At 38.7% G+C, this 19,815-nt stretch overlaps 1 protein-coding gene across 1 annotated transcript in view; it reads left to right on the top strand.

Moving 5' to 3' along the window:
• grin2ab (glutamate receptor, ionotropic, N-methyl D-aspartate 2A, b) overlaps positions 1-19,815 on the top strand; it is a 118,697-nt gene that overhangs the window by 81,073 nt on the left and 17,809 nt on the right. Inside the window, exons 8-12 of the mRNA XM_017424559.2 lie at positions 2,691-2,896; positions 8,901-9,015; positions 9,133-9,335; positions 17,368-17,539; positions 19,594-19,747. Coding sequence (XP_017280048.1) covers positions 2,691-2,896; positions 8,901-9,015; positions 9,133-9,335; positions 17,368-17,539; positions 19,594-19,747 — 850 coding nt within the window. The remainder of the gene's footprint in view (positions 1-2,690; positions 2,897-8,900; positions 9,016-9,132; positions 9,336-17,367; positions 17,540-19,593; positions 19,748-19,815) is intronic.

The raw sequence follows: 19,815 nt of genomic DNA, 5'->3' as shown, positions 1-19,815 counted from the left end.
GGTTGAAATAGCTGAAAAATTGTGGAAGGAGATAGGTGCCAAAAAACGTACGGAATAGTTAAAGAATAGATAATAATAGATAATAATAGATAATAAAGAGAAACAGGAAAACAATGGTGTGAATGCTTAAAAGCATTCACACAATTAATGATGGTGATTATTCTTTTAATTCAGCAGTGATCACTTTTAACACCGCTTTGTTCAGCGCATATTTTCTCTGTGTGCTAAACAACATCTGCTTAGCCTCAAACCAGGGTGTTGGAAAACATTACATTCAGATATTATCTAAATATCATCCGTCTAAATTATCGGTGCCGTCTAAATACCATAAACATGTGAGAAAATAATTAAAAGCTGGTGCACAACAGAAATGAGGACACCACTTTGCATCACCTAAATGTCAAGTAATTCATAATTGTATCACTCTGAATTATTGTGTTATTTGTAAAGTGAGAAGTGGGGTCCTTTTTGCTTATAGAGGATATTAAACAAAGAGTGCAGAAAAATCACATTAAAAACAGCCTCAGAAAAGAAACTCATTATCAGGAAAACACTTTAGCAATCTGACACACATTACAATACCTCTGAACACAGATACGAAACACAGTGGACTTGCACTTTCCTCGTAGCCGAGTTGCATAAACATAGTGGTGAAATGATTTTTGTAAGTTTTGGACCTATTAGCTGTATGTCTATGTTTGCAGCAAGACTCCATGAGGGGAAAAAAGCTCAAAATTTGAGACATCACAAAGACAGAAAAAGATGAAGGAACTAAAAGCAGTTGTCAGAAGGTACAGAACGAACCTTAGTGCCACTAATCAGAGGTGCGGTATTCGTCCTTCTAAAATAATACTTTAGAAAATGTGTAGGAAAGTGCTTTGGACTTGGCACATATTGTATCTGAGCGATTTAGTGAATTTGAGTTTCTGTGACAGCTCGGCCAGTGTAAAGGACTTAGCATGGTGTCAGACTTGTTTTTTTTTTTTTTTAAAGAACTATTGAAAAAACTAAATAAGAAAGATTAGCAGGTTGATGCTCAGGTACTTTTAGTTGATTCAGTCATCTGAGCTCAGCATGAATATGCTCTTATTACAGGAAGCTAACAGGGAGGGGAGTGACATAAAACGAGATTAGGTCAGTTTTTGACATTTAAGTAAAACATTGATTTTGTGCTATAGACAGCCTTTTGGCACGAATGTTAGAAGATCTATGGTTCCGAATGTGGAAGAAAAGAGGTGATGTGATTCCGCTAATTGAAACTTGGATCCTCCCAAGCATGTAAAACACATCATCATAAATAAAGATGAACAAAGCAAATCCAATAACTTCCAATGTCCAAAATCGAAGCTAAAATGTCTGGTTTATGGGTGCTGCCTTGTTGTATTTTAGAAAAGTGTATGAAATGTGGGGATATACAATTGATACAAAGGTCCTGCATACACATAAAATATAGTACACACAGTATTTGAGCATATAGCAGCAAGGAAAGATTTAAGTGAATTAGCACAAAACACCCAAATACAATTATCTGGAGGTTTTATTTTGTTTGTTTGTTTTTGGTCAGGAAAGTATCCCATCTGTAAAACCCACTAGGAAGTTAAGGCCTTACCATTATTACCCCTTTCTGACCTGGGCTGCAGCCGATTCCTGTATCAAATAGAGCATATTCTTTTAAATAAATACTCTAAAGGTCGAATTGAATGACATTATTGGTCGGATATAGCCTGGAGGCCACAAGTCGCTGTCCTCCATCTTGATACTTCACTGTTCTTCCAGGATCTGCAGCTCACTTAAGCACCAACCTGACAGCCAAACCCATCTGTTCTCTGATTGGATTGTTAAATTTCTGATTGACAAGGCATTGACCAATCAGCTGAGAGGGAAGAAAACTCCAGTCAAAATTCATAAGTGCAAAATGAAACTCACAGGCAGAGTTTTACACATAGTTTTTTTTTTGCTTTGTAGCTGTAAACAGACATTAACAAGGCAAAAAAGTAACTTTTTGGTTTACAAGGTTACAAAACTTAATTCACAACCACACATTCTGATTTACAAGCACAAAATATTTATGGAATTTGTGCCCAAAGGCTTGTATTTTAAAGCAGTAAATCAAAACTGTATTTTGTTTTGCTTTTTAAACGCTGCAGTTTAAATTATAAATACTGACATCACAGTAAGGTGACACAATTTTGAGTCACTCAACACATACGTGATAATACACAGAGGTGTACTCGTTCTGCTGTACACAGTATAATCAGCTCAAATGTTCTTCTCACGTCAGACACAAAATTATATCCAGTGTTTGGTTGCCCTTTTCTCCAAAGCCTTTCAAACACATTTTTTCTCGTCTCTGTTATTCATTATTCTGCTTGACAGGAATGCTCATATCTGAGTCAGACTAGATATGATTCTAAAGTCAATGGCAAGCTGAAATGTGAAAAGAAAGTATTGTAGGGTAGAATGACAGATTCAGAGAGATGAACTAAGTCTTGGAACAAAGAGTCTGCCACACTTATGTAATCACCAGCTCTGAATTATTTCAGGATGGCACATGGAACCAAAAAACCTGCCTGCTTCACATCTTTGAGAATCACATATGGATGTTTAAAATTGGGGGGGGATGCTGAACAGATGTGACATTTAATCCTACACAGCTGATGTGGGGCTCATTAGATCTCCTTTCCTTGCAGATGTATCCCCTGGGTATGATTTCTGTGTCCTACGATGACTGGGAGTACCCGCTGGAGACGAGGGTGCGGGACGGGGTGGGCATCATTTCCTCTGCAGCCACCTCCATGCTGCGAGAGAAGGGAGAGCTGCCAGAGGCCCAGAGCAGCTGCTTCAGCACACCGTCAGACAGGAGCCCCGGGAAGCTCCCACCAAGTGCCCTGCGCAGGTGTGTGTGTGCAAGCGTAAGAGATAGAGATGAGAGTAAGGAGATCAAGGTCTGGGGACTTGCATAACTCAGTTTGTGTTCAGCATAGTCTTGCATAAGTCTTTAAAATGTTCCAACGAGAGGGAAAGTGTGGAGAAAGCAAGCAGAGGCGACAGCAGTGTTAAACATTGCGATTTTTAATGACATTTAAAAGTGTCAACTTTTGTGCACAGGGCGGCTCAGTTTTTAAGCCAATTGTGTCTCCTTAGCTGGGAGACAAAGAGCTGTAGCTCAGGCAGACAGTTATGTTTTTATTGCTCTGATGCGTGTGGTGGTGTGAGTATATTTCTGCGCCTGCTTCAGATCACGGCAGGGCTCACTGTCATTAAGTCAGTATTAAAGCAGATTTTATTAGTTTTGTTCCCTCGCTTATTTAGTTACATGGCTCTGTGGCTGGCACATTTTTTGTCTGTGGGTTCACGTTTAAATGCACGATCCTGAGCGTGGACTCCTCTCTGAAGTCTCTGAGATGAGGATCTGTTCTGGACCTACAAACAAGAAGGGAAGACTTAGAGCAGACAGCTTAAAGTGGGGGTAAAGGTTATAAACAATTAATATATTGCCTATTGTAGATGGCTCTTAGAACAACCTCCATTTGGAGAAATAGAGTTTTATTCTGACTGGTCTGACAAGATAATGGTTAGTCCGAGCGTGGCAAGAACAGTGTGGATTTCTGCCGCCTTAAAACAACAATTTCAAAAATTTCATAGCAGTTCTTGCAAGTGCTACTTTGTCAGTTTTGCATTACATGGTTATTTTGGCAGAAATATTATAACATATCTGCTGGAAGTGCCCCAGGCTGCACCAGCAGTGTTACAGCTAGCTGCAGCTAAATAAAGATGTCAGGTATGTGGCTCGGGCTGATATCAGAGCTACAGTGTCTGCTTGGATTTATATTTACAGTTTATCTTTTTCTGTTTCCGCCTATAATTACAAGGTGAAATATCAGCAGCTGTATGTTCAGATGTTTAAACGTTCACGTTTACTGGGGTGCATTTTGCTTTAAATGTAACCAGTAAACTACATTTGTTCAGATTTCTAAATGAGACGCGTTGAGAAAAGTGAAGCTCGTATTTTTGTATGAATATTTTAACATTAGACATTCAAAAAATGTGGAGGATTTCTGTTTTTTTTTTCTTGTTTGTTTATTTATTATATTGATTGAGTTTGGCTTGGACCAAGTTTTTAATTTTGGTCTTCTGTGAAGCTGAGTTTGACACAATTAGAGGCGCCCAGAGCCACTCTGAACACGAACAAATGGAAATGTACAACCACTGGATTGTTTGTCATAATGCTTTCTGTCAGGTTTCTGTGCTCTGATATGATGCCTGCCTCGTGGATATGAAGCATGCAGTGGCCAAAACACAATTATAAATTCAGAAGTCTATATTAAACCAACTAACACATAAAGGTCATGCTGCTCGGCTCTGTACTGTACATCCATAATGACTTATGAGTTCCCTCATTAGAATAAGAACCATAGTTCATTCTCCCCATTATGGCTTTAATATCCCATTTCCCTCCCTTTATTAGATCATTACATTATATACGTATCAGCAAATGTACGCGAGTACCACAAGCTGATACATATGATTTACTGAGAATCTTCTTTTTGTTAGAGGTACTTTATTTGTCTTTGACAGTTATTAGGTAGAGTTTGTTCAAGCAGCTGCAGCCAGTTTTGTGATAATGAACTGACAGGTTGGATTTCCTTACTCTGAGTTGGAAGTGGAAAAGGCTGTGATCAGAATCCTTCATACATTAGTCTAGATTCCATCTTGCCGCAGTGAGCATATAAACAGCAGGAGGTGGAGAGGAGGGTGTAGGACATCATGATCTGCCACTTTAAAGACACTATCAGACCTGCTGGACTCCATGTCACTTTATCCTGACAGGAATTAATATCGGCGTGTCAAGCTACTGTATCTGAGCGTTTGTCCTTTTTTAAATTTCAAAATGTTTCGTTTTACACGTTTTGATGTAACCAGTGAATGAGGCAAACCCACTAAGCTGTCATCTTTTTCCCTGATAGGAAGTGATTTAGAACGAGCCACACTTTCCTCTTTATTTGTGTGTTCAGAAAAATGTCCGCTGAAAGTATTTCACCTCACAACAAATCAAATGTTGTCACTCAAATGGTACAAGCAGGAAAATTATTAGCATTTCTTTTCTCATTCATGGAGTGCTACTTAAATAAAGGTACTCATTGCAAAGTATGAAATCAAACATGATAAAGGGTTTCCTGATGGTGCAGTTTAAAGGAGTTCACTCCAGTAGTTTTCCAGATATACTGACATGCAATTCGGAAATGCTGGTACGCACTCAGTGTAAACAAAGTGTAAAATTCGCTGAAAACCATGTCTATCTATCTATCTATCTATCTATCTATCTATCTATCTATCTATCTATCTATCTATCTATCTATCTATCTATCTATCTATCTATCTATCTATCTATCTATCTATCTATCTATCTATCTATCTATCTATCTATCTATCTATCTATCTATCTATCTATCTAGTTCTGTGGAAAGGTTAAGAACAATCTGTTGTCAAAATTGTTCATTGATTAAACAGTTGGAAGAAATTGTTTCATTCTGAGTGAATTGATGAGCTAATGACTAGTCTGAGTAAAACCAAAGCCAATTGCAGCTGTTTTAAAATAACGTTAATCTCAAAAGTTTCAGGGAGGTTTATGGAAAACACTAATTTATAAACCTTGCTCGCCAATAAACATATAGTTTTATATAAATAACCACGTAATGGGAAAATAAAAAGACAGAAAAATATAAGAAAGTGTTTGTGAAAACCATGGCATCTTTGAGATTGGAGTTGTTTTAGGACAGCAGTGTTATGGAGAAGAGGATTTAGTGGTAGGTCTTCTGAGATGTCCTGTAGAGTTTGACTGTTTGATAGTTGGTCACGCTGCCCATCAAGTGAGACGGTTTTCCAGTGACAATGAAACTGCTGGTGGCCTTGTCTTTATTTCTGATAAACTTGTTTTAAAGGCATTTCTTACAGTCTTAGCTTACATATATTCTACTGCTTGGAATCGTCTCATTCCTTGGGATTTCCTGCTCAACACAGCTTTTGTAATAAATTGATTAAAAATAAAAAAAATCAACTATCTCAGTCTTTCCAGCTCCTTTATTATTTCTGTCTACTCTGGTCCTGGTCCCATTCTGACTAGCTGTTAACACATTATTCCAGTCAAAATTACCCTTTATTTCTTCAAACTGAGGTTGTTCAAAAACTCCAGTCTCTTCTCTTCAGATCAAAAAGGTTTTTTTTTGTTTTTTTCTTCTTCTTTCAAAAATGGCAAGAAAACTGAGATCGAAGGAGACAGCAGTTTCCCAGAATAGACTGCAACAGTGTTTCCGCTATATGTATTCAGCCGTGGCAATTTGCTGCGACAAGGGCATCACCTGCTGCACTATGATGAATTCAGAAAAGAAATACAAATATATGTTTATCTCAACATGCTGCTAATAACTGAAACCATTGTAAGTTATAATAAAGACAGCTTCAATTACAGAGCACTGAAGAGTCTATTATGTGTAATTCTGTAGGTTCATGTGAAGCTAATTATTTGTATTTGCTGGGAGAGGGTGTATCCAGAGCCGAGCTGTTTGGTGTTTTTGTGACGCCCGCGTGCACTTTTATTTACTTTCCCCGCAGTGTGAGACAAAACCGCCTTGAAAGAGGCAAGAAACAGGCCTACTCCTGAGTCTTTGTAAAACAGATGCACGTCTCTAACCCTCGATCTGACAACAGCGTTTAAGTGCGTCGACATTAATACCTCTCCTGCCGATGAGACAACATAAAATCCCACCTTTTTGAGTTGAGAGTAATTATCATAGTTTTCACCTGCAGGGTGCACGCTAAGCAGGACTCAAAGGATTCCTCTTATGCATCTTGACTTTCTGTCACAATATTTGAGTTTATGCATGAATCCTTCATGGCCTCGTGCCCCTGGAAGCTCACAGGAAACTCAGAAGTACTGTTTGACTGTGCTGTCTACATTCCTGATTAAAAATAACAATAAAAGAACAAAATAAACAGTGTGCGTTTGGAATTAGGACGCAGCAGTAAAGTCACTTTTTTCTACGCTGTGCTACTCATTTTCAGTCCAGCACCTGATCATTTTCAGAGAAATGTTTTATTGTTTGTTAAGCCACTTAGTTCTGACCTTTGAATCATTCAGGCTCCTAGACTGAAAGGATGAACCAGTGTTGTCGACACATAAACAAATGAGCAAAAACCAGTTTTAAAGTGGATTTTTAGGCACTTTGCTACCAGCAGCCTGTCACAGAGATGCAGTTTGGTTCTGTTTCTTTAGTTGAATCCATTAAAAATGATCAAAGATGTCAGAGTTTGACACATAAAAAGTATCTTTGCACCAACAATAAAATTTACAATGAGTTATTAGATAAAACCTTGTCATCTGGTAAATAATTGACTGTAGGATGATGCATCTCTCAGGTCCTTCATCAGATCTTTGCTAGATTTGTTTTTCTTGATTCTTAAAGACACTACTTTCCAAGACTGTTGTCGATTCTCATGACAGTTCTTTTGTTGGACTTCACTTGATCTTTTTTTTAAGCATAAACTGCACAGTATGCTACCATGGAAAGGTAGAAGGACTGCACAGAAAACCAGTTAAGAAATAGGCAAAAGCCAAAGAAAAACTTTGAAAGAATTATTGATCAAGGCCACTTTAAATATTATTTTAAGTTTGGCTGCTTGGAAGGAAAGTTCATACATATTCGGTGGTTTAAAACCTTTGCACAGTATGCACTCTGTATGAAAATAAACCCTTTCATGCCAGAGTTTTGGACTAAGCTCATCTTATGTTGAGATATGATGAAGTTGTTTTGGTCAAACACTGAAATTAGCATTGTGTGTGATCTCATGCAATATTGCAAAATTTCATGCTTACAGAGTGTGTTATGAATGATGGGGAGTTTTGGCTCAATATCTGTAAAAACTGACTGGGTTATAGTCATTTTTGTGCTGGCTAATGTTGAATAGCTGTGGTGGCCATTTTGAATTGGGCTGCCTTCAAAAGTTAATCAGTTGTAGACGTACAGCCTGTGATTCTTTACTGAAGGTTTCATTAAACTTTATCCAGCGGTTCATGAGATATTTTGTTAACAGACATAAAGAGTCGACTTTATAGTTATTGGCTAAATTTTAAAGAAAGATCTTAGACAGTCTGTTAGTGCTCAGGATGTGTGTTGGGGATCAGTCTCAGCTACCATCCAGTGGTTCACAAGATATTCTGTGAACAGTCGAACGCACAAACACACCCAGATACAAGCAAAATCACAATTGTCCTTCGCCTTTTGGCGGCGTGCAATATTAAAAACAAAAAAAAGAACATTTAGGACAAGATGGTGTCCATCCTTTGAATAAGTCTTTTCACTGAACCTCCTCAGACAGCACTTCTTCCCTCACAGTGGGAATTCATGCTATTATCCTGTGTTTTAACACTCAGATCATCCTTGCGTTCTGATTTTTTTTTTTTTTTTCCTGGAGTGAATGTATTCTTAATCCCACATGACTGCATGCAAAACTGGCTCATTTTCTCTTTTCTACTGCTTCACTTTAGTGAGTGTGTAAATGTTTCAGCAACAGATCTGTTTCGTGTGCAGGAGAGCAGTAGTGAGTAAGAGAGTCGAGGGCAGTGACTCGTCTTTCAGGCGCATATCTGTTGAGAAATCAATGCGGAATGTTGATGGGAGAGATGTGTGGCCTCTGACTCCCCCCCACCACCACTCACACACAGATTCACACCAAAGCAGGCACACACATGCAGTGGGTGAAGAAAGCATTGATTTAAAGAAGATCCTCTCGCAGTGATTACCGAGTGTTTAACTTGTTGTTTGAAATGTATCAACTCCTGTGCACAAACCGTGACAGACAGAAAACAACAGTTTCCTTCTCTTCATTCCCGTGTGTTTTAGACACATGATGCATGTGTGGAACGAAGGACGAGATCTATCCTTTACTCCAGATGGTTACCAGGCCAACCCCAGATTGGTTGTCATCGTCTTGAACAGTGAAAGGAAGTGGGAGAAGGTAACAAACAAACACAGGGATTTTTTTTCCCCCTTTTTCTTTTTTACATAAGAGTAGCTAAATTTAAAAATAAAACGCCTAATTTAGATTCCTGTCCCTGATTCTGTGCTCGCGCAGATGGGCCGTTGGGAGAACGGGACGTTGTCACTGATGTTCCCAGTGTGGCCGAGGTATAACGCCCACGGGGACGAGGACGCTGACGAGAACCACCTCTCCATCGTCACTCTGGAGGAGAAACCGTTTGTCATTGTCGACAACGTGGACATCCTCACAGGCACCTGCATGAGGAACTCTGTGCCCTGTCGTAAACATATCAAACTGTAAGTACCCACACACTCAGTGGACCGCCTGACCACTAAATTAAATCAAAAGCCAAATGAAAGTCATAAATGTGTCATGGGAGGGTTTGATACGTGGAATTGGAGGCGTCTCGGGAGGTTAAACAGACCCTGAATTGTTCTGAAAACAAACCAAATCTCAGATGAATAAAGGTGAAGCAGGGTGGTATTTCTTGTTGTTAGAAAAGAATTATGACACTCTCTTAGCTGCACTGTATGCTCTCCACAGATGCTTTTGTTTTGGATTTTAACAAAATCTTTTTAAGTGCTTTTTAGTCTTTCTGACGACATAATTGTCCATCTTTGCTCCTCCACTTTTTCTTCCATTCAGGGCCCACTTGTTTTTGCTTTATATAATAATGACTCACCATCTGTTTATGTTTGAGACTGACACACAGATGTATAGCTCACAGTGTAATAAATAATCAGGGTGGTATGTGGAATATGAAGGCTGAGTAATTTTCATTTAGTTATTAGAGTACCAATTCTTTCAGCAATAAAAATTATTGGCTCTCTGTTGCTGTTGGTGAGCTAACATCAACCTGTAATTGCAAGTGTAACCCACTTTAATTTGATTGCTCTATTAGTTGGGTTTCCGTTTTATTTTAGATCACATGAATGCGCCGCTTGTTTTAAGCAGTGTAGTTGTGATTTATTATTTGCAGTATTGTCCCTCTATTGCTCATTTTGATTAAAGAAGGAGCTGCCTTCTTGGATCCTGTCTTAGCATTGTTTAAGTTTTTGAACCTTAAAGGTACTCATTGCAAAGTCAGGAAGACCTGTTTAAAAATTAGTTCTATTCAAAAATTCACATTCAAATTAAAATTCACTAAGTAATAAACTTAATAACGCATTAACCATCGATTTGACAAAAGTATTGTGCAAATTTTGTTTAACATTTGTTAGCAGAATTTGTGACCGGATGCCATCTACCACTTGTTTATGTACAGAAAGAGCCAAAGTGACAGAAAATAGGTCAACACTGGTGAAAAAAAGCTGTACGGAATTTGATGGCCAACAATTTATTGTGTGTGTACATATTTACACTTGTATTTGTTGAGTAAAGTATGTTAGCTTTGGAATAGGAGGAAGGGTGATTACAGACTGGATGCAGCTGGGGGATTACAGATTGACAGCAGGTGTGAGTGGCAGAGCAGTAACAGGGAAACTGAGGGAACACGATGGCTACAAGAAACAAAGAAAACTGAAAATATAATGGCAGCAACGATCAGGGGACAAAACATGCTGATAAACAGCAAGAAACTAAAGAATGTAAACGTTACAGGCAGTAAAACAAAAAAGAGAAACATCCTGATTTCTCAGCTAAGAACACAAAACTAAGAAGTCTGAACACAAACTGTACTAATTAACCACAAAATCCCCCAAACTGAGACATTTTCTTCCTTTAAAATTAGCTTTGGTTGACTCTGAAGCATCCAAAGAGCTGTATATCAAACTGACATCAATCCATCTCCGGTAAACCTGTTGAAAAATCTCAGCCTGTGTTCTACCTGGAGACAGAAGCTGAAGCAATCTTTAAGGTGGAACGCTGTGGAACCTTCCCTCACCACTCACCTGTTCTGCTGAAACTCTCACAAAGGCGGGCCTCTGTAGTATTCTGCTCAGCAGCTACAATGCAGCCTGTCCTGTTGTCAACCTCTCCAAGTTCTCCTTTGTCGTCTCCGTATGTTCCCCCCACCCCCCCACCGGCTGCCAGTGGCTGTTCACATCAAATTACAGATTCTGGTCCTGGCATCCCGGGCCCCTGCGGGACTCGTGCGTCGTGTCTGCAGGCTACGCTCTGTTCAAACTTGCCAGCGGATGCTCTGCTACACAACGTCACTTAGCTCCCCCCCATCTCTTGTGGCAGCGTCCTCGCTAATTCACCTGGCCTTCACTCCTCTTACTGAAACTTCCTCAATAGGAAAATGTCCCTCCTCCACAGGGACAGCATGTAATTAATCTACATATTCTGTTGTTAATAAAACACCTCCTCCCTCTGAGTTTTACCACTTTAGTTTTAAACCCACAGTTTAAAAAGACGTCACGCATCTCAGTTAACTTGGGTTCTTTTCTTTGTGTGTTTCCTTTAGTTTGTTTGTCTGACATCCCTTTTAGATCTGCGGAACATTTTACATTCTGTCATTACAGCTTTTCATAGCAGCTAATGGAATGGAAATGTTCCACAAATCCACATTCATTCATCTTCCTGTGCAAATTCTTGAAATGATCGTAGTAATAATTTATATATGCAAAATCTTTTTCAACCTCAGTGCTATAATGTATTGTAGTTTCTCCTTTGCAATAATAATAGTGCACTAAAAGGACTCACATTAGCTGTAGCTAAGCTTTATTGTTTAAATACGTTCATCATGGCCTGCCTTTCGTGGTGGCAGGTGATCATGTCATTGCCAGTGTTTGAGTGTTTGTGAGGGCATGTGTTAGCAAAATATCTCATGGACCAGCGACTGACATTTCCTACCAGCTTTCTTTTATGTTGTCAAACAGTGAGTGAACGTAAAACTTTCTCAGAGAAACCTTTGTTCTTTGACGTATTGAGTTTAGCTCTAATTTAGATGCCTAAAAGCCTCTGCATGACAAAAACGCTGTTGTTTTTTCGCTATTAATTTTTATGATGTAGCTCCTGTCTGAGCTCATCTGTACAGAAGCAGCTAGTAGTAAATTATTATTAAGCATAATTACTGCTGGTTTATCATTCGCTCAGTTCCGAATCTGTATTTGATTTTGATAGATCACTGGTCATAAAACGAGTGCAGTCGATTTTTACAGAAAGTCTCCTACTCGTGATTAACAACCCTGCTGTGCTCAGTTTCATAAAACCCAGCATCTCAACCAGACAGAAGACAACTTGGAATGGTCATTAGTGCTGGGTAGCATTGGATAATATAGGACAGGACTGTCAGTGGCAGCCACAGGAGAGGAGCATTAAAAAAATCAACTCTAATTACTCTCTTTAGGGGTCCAAGCCTGCGGAGGGAAGGGAACATCCGTGTTTCCATGCATCCAGCGGAGCATGGAACCCTATTGAAACTGCTCCATTTATTTTATTATTCTTCTTTTCATTTTTCTTCTGTAAATAAAAGTCAAACTGCAGCCCAAACAGCAAGGAGTTTTGAGGTTATATTTACATGGTGGTAACTACGGCTAGTGTATGCAAACCACAAAAATAATCAGATATGTCCTCCCATAGGGGGCACTATCATTGGGGGTTTCGAACAAAGGAAAATAGCTGGTTTGTATTTGTGTGGTAAACTAACCTTCACGCTCTATAAGGATCTTGGGGAGACAAATAGGCATCAAGATAAAGAAGCTACAAGCCGGTGCCTCAACAGATCCTTGGATGATTGGGGTTGGGACATGTGTCAAGGGACTTGGACCCCAATGATAACTGCTTGCAGTTCTCGTTGAAGATTTGTTTTTGCTGCAGTCGACTATAATAAAAGTTTTCATATCAGACTGACAGATGGGGCTGCCACGAGAAAGAGAGATGTATCATAACAACCACTTAGATTAGCAACACTGCAGGCATGAACAATTAGACGACTGAGTCACCACTCATGGACAGTTTATCTCTTGACCTGAGCGGGTCATGTGTTTCTCTGAAGCCATTTCACCACAGTCGAAGTCAAAGAGCAAGGAGGCTTCTTTCCTCTCGGCCTTCATTTACATTTGCAGTTTCTGTGTGCAGCCATCCCTGTGTGTGTCCATACATTTAGGGCTTTGACATGCTTTCTGTGTCCGCGTGCACAAAGCTGTTGACGCACATGTGCTGGTAGTTGTTCTATTTTTGGATCAGCTGCCTTTCCACTCGGGAATCTACCGTTTTACACTTCAATCTATTAGGTGGGAATAATGAGTAATATTAAGGCAAAAAAAGAAATAGAAAAAGAAAGGTCGTTTGAGTGATTTTTCATCCAGAAATATGACACAACGTTTTCGTTTCCTTGTGGTCCCTGGGTGAAAAATTGTCCAAGTGTGGACAAAAGCAATCTTCTCACACAGTATTCTCTAAAAAATATAAATAAATAAGTAAATAAATAAAAAAAGCAGCCTTATTTTTCCTCCCCTGCTTTCCTCTACTATTTTTTAACTGTTGTTGTTTTGTACCAGTTCACACTTCACAAAAACTAAGAAAAAAGAGAAAATTTGAATTTTGATTTACTGATTTGCATCAAATAATAGTAATTTTGTTCTATGTTCTTCTCAGTGTAAGTAAGCTGACAAACACTGTGACCACAATGACAAATTGTAATGAAATACTCGTCAAACTAAAGAAATTGCATTTTCTGTGAAAATGCATTGCGGATGCTGAGTGCTGAATGACTTTGCTGAAAAAGCTGAAACCGGGTTGTAAAAGCCAAAAGAAGCAGAAAGCTAGCTAAAAGCTAAAACGAGCAAAACACTAGTTAAAAGCTGGAAGAAGCAAAAATATTTTAAAATGTCTAAAAGTCAAAAGTAGCAAAACACCATCTAAATCTAAAAGCAGTAAAATGCTCGTTAAAATGTAAAAATAACAAAAGGTTAGCTGAAAGTAAAACAACAGTAGCTAAAGCAACAAAAGGGTAACTAAAAATTAAAAGTACCAAAAGACTAGACTAAATCTTAAGTAGCTAAAAGTATCAAAATGGTAGCAGGGAAATTAATAAATAAAGTCAAATATTTTGAAAATTATAAAAGTTACAGAAAGCTAAAGTTATAACACCTATCTCCTGAATGAGCTGAATGTTTTCATAAATTAATGACTAAAGTAACAAAAATATGCAGAAGAGGGTAGATTGCAAAAAAAGGTATAGGAAAAATTCAAAAAACTGGAACACAATGGTGTGAGCGCTGCATCAGAAATTACACAAATAAGATGTTTTTCATGCCTGCTCAAAATGCAAAGGCTAACGGAACCAGGGAGGAAAGTGTCATTGGTTGACCTGATGTAGAAAAGATGACAACCAGGCAGAAGAATGTCAGCTATTCCTTGAGGCTGTGATATAACTACTGGGACCATTATACTGTAAGACTGCCTGTGTCCAAGTCAGCTCGGTGCAGGCTGGCATTACAGCCGATCTGGGAACTGACCTTCAGATTATTGAAAGAATACTTAATGAAATATTAACGTACTGCAATAAAACACAGGAGTCTGCAGTTTGACCCTTCCTGCAGCAGCCTGGACGAGGCGCAGAGTTCCAGCGCAAAGCCGAACCTCGTTAGAGTATTTTGCAATAAACGATATTGATGTTTAATTCGGACTGTGAGAACTCCAGCTCTACGCCCCACAGAAAATCTCTGGGACTTTTTTAATTAGCCGTGCATAACAGCGTTACACAAATGCAACACCAGCTCGAAACAAAGCTGAGGGGTATCTGTGTTGCCGCTCCAAAAGTCACAGAGTTAAACACGACTGTGTGAAAGGATTCACTATTGTCCTGTGTGACTTCTGATTGTTTTGCTTTGACACAAAATATTCAGAGTACAAAATAATATTACAGCTGGTAAACAATAAAGAGATACTTCAGATGGTTCGAATTGGGGTTTTGTGGAAAAATTGTAATTAAGATCGGTCTTTGAATGACCTCAGCTTGGAGAAATAGAGTTGAATTTTCACCAGATTGTCAAGCTAACAACTAGTCAGAGCAGGGTTTGTGGAGAAGCTGAAATAAAAACGAAACATGAGACATGGGAGACACAGATTGTCTTTGGTCTTTCTCTCTTTCTGCAGAAATCGGAGCAGCAGTGACACGCTCTGCGTTCTGACAGCGAGGCTCAGGGAGAAGTTGTTTCACAGCCTTCTTATGGCCAAATGTCTCTCAAACTGTTAACTTTTACAACCCTTTTCCTGACAAAAGCAAACGGCTAAACTATTTACGAGGTGATCGTTACCCTTTTGCCATTATCAGGGTGCAGAGACACTTCTTTCCTCGTCCGTTATTTTCTGACCTGCCCGCAGCGCTGACCACACGAGATTAACAATTCTTATTAAAAGAGAAGACGGAGCAGCACAAAAAATAAAATTCCATTACATCGATATAAAATTCCATCACAGGGGGCAAGACCACAGTGGTTTGCTGCTGTCTTAAAACTGAAATTTCAGAACAAGTTTATGCAAACATTATTCTTAAAGCTTTTCACTGCTGTCAGTTTTACATTACATCGTTAATTCCAGCAGAAATTTAATGATATTCCTGACGCACCTGAAGTCCTACAGGTAGCTGCTGCTCTTTGTGCTTGAAAAGAACCCCAGAATTGAATATTACTGTGTAATGCGAAGCTGACACCAATGTAAAGGTTTGTAAAATAGTAAATGCATGAACTGCGTTGCACTTTTTCAGATTGGAGCTGTTCGGACCAGCCGCTAGCTAAGAAATAAACCCTATTTCTCCAAATTCAGATCAGCCAAAGACCGATCAGGAAATATTAAAAGCCTAGACTTTTACTTGAGGAGATGTATGTTACTCACCACCTTTAATGCCAGAGTTTTAGACTCATCTTTTCTTGATAACTTACGGAGTTATAGCCATTCTGTATTTGCTAAGATTGCTTTCTTGTGGCAGCCATCTTGAATCAAGTTGACTCCAAACATTAATCTGTTATAGATGTCAACCCAGTGATTGTTTTCTTGAATTTTAAAAAGAAATCCATTCACTGATACATAAGAAAATTTTCTATTAATACAGACAAACAAACACAAACACAGACACGATAATAAACAATAAAAACATAATTGTTCACAACCTTTTCACAGACCCCACTTTAGAATTCAGTCTGATCAGAATGTCAGATTTTTTTGGTTCACAGACATATTTCTGGTTAAAACAAGTCCTGGTTTATTTAATAGTTTTAGTCGTAAATCACCAACATGAATGGAGTGGTACATGTTTGAGAGTCAGTGAGTTAACACACACCCAACCATCAATAAGTACAACATTTACCATTTCATTTATTTGTGTTGATTGTTTTATGGCATAAATTATCTACTGACAGTCTGTTGCTGAGAGTCTGTTGTTGCTGTGTGCGCTTATGTGTAAATGTTTGTTTACATGGCGACATAAGGACTTAAAGGGGGCTCAGCTGGGAAGAACTAATGTATACAGTTTGTGTGTGCATTTGAACACCTGAGGCCCAGACTGTAAATACTCAACAACACTGTATACTTTTATTTTTTGCTCATCCTACACCGTGTCACTGATATATTACACGTCTGTATGAAGTTTTTTTGTTTTTTTTTATCTCTCACATCATGTCTTACAGTTGTTCTCCCTGTTTCATTTGTGTGAGTCGTTCAGTTCTTCATGAACTTTCTCTTGAATTGGATTTAGCCAAAATGCCAAGTGAAAAGGTCACGGAGTTACCGTAGCAATCCATATATGCTACATCAAAGATGGCTGACATGGGAGTGAAATTAAGTTTTAATGGAAATGTGTTTGAAAAAGCTGGTAGGGTTTAATAGATTATGAGAATCATTTGATCCAACAATTCAGTTTCCTTTGCCGCTCCGAGGTCTTCGGGGACGTCTGTCAGGGAAGTTTACTCAAACATCTGTTTTCATTCTGGGCATCCTTTGTCTGCGTAGCTGCAGAATGAGCAGGTATGCTGTTTGTTCTGGAGGAGTAGCTCCAGGAACCGAAGAGGAAATAAAGACACAGAAACACGATGAGGAGAGGACAGCTGATATTTTAATCATGTGAGTTGGTTGCTCTGTAAACTCTATTTAAAGCCCGGCAGCATCTGCTCAGCACCCCTGTGTTTTCATCTGGTTTGGTTAGCTGGCACTAAGGGAGGAAAACACACACACACACCATTCAAACTCTCTGCCTTTCAGCACTATTTGTCTCTAGTTTTACAGTTTGACTGAACCACCAGATGTGGCGAGGGCAAACAGCTCATATAGTCACAAACACACTCCTCGCTTTTTTTTTTTTTTAATACCAGGTGTTATCTGATAGTCCAAAGAAACTATGATTAAAACACGTTTTCTTGTTGTGTGTGTGATTTCGCTTTGCAGTAACAGCACATCAGGAGGAGGTGCCTACATCAAACAGTGCTGCAAGGGTTTTTGTATTGACATTCTGAAGAAAATTGCCAGGAACGTCAAGTTTACTTACGATCTCTACCTGGTGACCAATGGAAAACACGGGAAGAAGATCAACAACGTGTGGAACGGCATGGTTGGAGAGGTAGAGCCTGCTCCTCTGTCAGTAAAATGGGTTGTGTTATTCTGTTTGACTTAAAGTAGGACAATAAGTGCAATATTCAGCTGTGAAATTGGTTCCCTTAGGTTCTTATTGTACAGTGTATTTATTTATTTATTTGGGGGGCAGGGTCATATAACCTGATTTGGGTAAGAAATGGGGTGAAAGAGAGGTACAAAGTCACACAGCTAAAGACTTCAGTGAGCATCAAACTGAAACTGCTGAGCCAAAAACCTTTTAAAGGTGGGTCAAAAACTGGTTTGTTGTTGTTTGGGTGATCATTGAGGACATGGTAACCCCAAGTACTTTTTTTAAAGGCTACTGAACCCCTACTCGATTCTTGAATTCGATTCTTGACATTTTGCTGCTCATCTGAGGAGTTTTCTCACTTCTAACTAAAAAGTGCAGTATTCCAGACGTCATGCCCTTTAGATCAGGCCTATTCCAGGCCCAATATGTCCCTTTTAAAAAGAAATTAGCCCCCCACAAATCTGCCAACACTTCAAACTGGTTTGTATGAATATGATGCTAAAAATATGCAATACATATCAGAGCTACTTCTATACCTTAAGCAAGTTTTCCAAAAGAGTTGGGAGAACGAAGAGGTAAAGCATAGGGGCGGCTCACATGTTTTCACCAAAATCAAGTGGCCATTGGTCGCACCAAACAAGAGAGCTGTCAACAGGGAGCTCGAACATTAACCAGACAAAAGTTACTTTTTTTGTTTTTAGACTGAAACTGTGAGAGACTGAATGTTTGCTGCCATGTCTGAAGTTGTGGTTTGAAGACGTTTTACAAAATAGTTCCTGTGACCCTCACACCCTGAGTATTTTTTTATATATGTGGCCCACTTGCAGCTGAAGCAACTAACGACCCTAAAGAGGGAGGGGAGGGAGAGTGGTTTGCATATGAGTGTAGCTCGCAATAAAACAGAGCAACTCTCTGCAGCTTCAAAAACTCCACGTTTTTCAGTTTTGAAATGAGAAAGCTCATCGGATGAGAAGCGAAACGTCTTCAACAAACAAGAAAAAAGTCTAATTTCCTTAAAAAAGAGGAAAAGCATTTACATCAGTGGGGCAGTTATGTGTGGGATTGACTCAAGATAAACTGTAGACCGATTGTTCGTTCTTATGATGAAACATGAATGTCCTTTTAAACTGACTGTGTAAAACGATAAAACTGTAGAATGCCGATAAATAAGTTATATTAAAATTGTTTTATCTCCCGTGGGTTTATTAATTCTTGAAGTTCATAATTATGCCATTAACAAAGATTCTACAACAGATTTTTAATTCAGTTCATTGTAAATCTTCACAAAAAATGCTACCTGAGGCACTTTTTCTTTTAATGTGTAATTTTTAAGACAAATGTATTCTTTTAAATGTTCATAAATATTTGAATGCATTGTTTAATTTTTAAATCTTCTTAAAATAAATATAACTCAATGTTTTTTTTAATTATACCACATGGACCCAGGTTACAAATTGATTCAGGGTATCGTAAGGATTATTTCTTTACTTTTCTTTCTCTGTTTTCTGGAAGTAATTTATTCAATCGCACATTAAATCCGATCGAAACCCTATCAAAGAAAAATCTGTCAATGTCAAAACTGATAATGAAATCTTACAGTCTGATCCAGTTTTGAGGTAACCTTAAACGGAGCAGGAAGTTTGAGAGTTTAAATTATTAAATTTTAAAAGACATGACATCTCTTACGTAAAAAAAAAGACAATATTAAAAGCAGAATGACTGTTTGTTTGAATGCATTCTGACAGAAATGTCAGCACTGCAAAAAAAGATAGCTGTATTTCTTATTTTTCATTTGATACAGCTGAAAGCGCCCTCCAACTACGGCTGACATTTTGTGGTATACCAAGAGTCATTCTGATATTTTACATCCAAAATAAAACTAGAAGGAATGTCTCAAAAGATAAACCGTATGATCTTGTACAAATATTTAGCGTTCACTTTATTTATGTCTGCTGTACAAGACGGTTACTCATGTCGTCAGTGTAACTTTCTTTTTATCCATTTGTCAGGTGGTGTACAAGAAGGCCATCATGGCCGTCGGGTCGTTGACCATCAATGAAGAGAGGTCAGAGGTCATCGACTTCTCTGTGCCCTTTGTTGAGACTGGGATCAGTGTCATGGTGTCCCGGAGCAATGGAACCGTATCGCCTTCTGCCTTTCTTGGTAAAGCTTTTCCCCAAATGTGAATTTCCTCTCATTTTCCCCAGCTGTGCCCCCACCCCACCCCCTAC

The sequence above is a fragment of the Kryptolebias marmoratus genome, linkage group LG3, assembly GCF_001649575.2.
Source record: "Kryptolebias marmoratus isolate JLee-2015 linkage group LG3, ASM164957v2, whole genome shotgun sequence".
In the NCBI taxonomy this organism is placed as follows: domain Eukaryota; kingdom Metazoa; phylum Chordata; class Actinopteri; order Cyprinodontiformes; family Rivulidae; genus Kryptolebias; species Kryptolebias marmoratus.
This window is presented reverse-complemented; position numbering and strand designations above follow the sequence as displayed.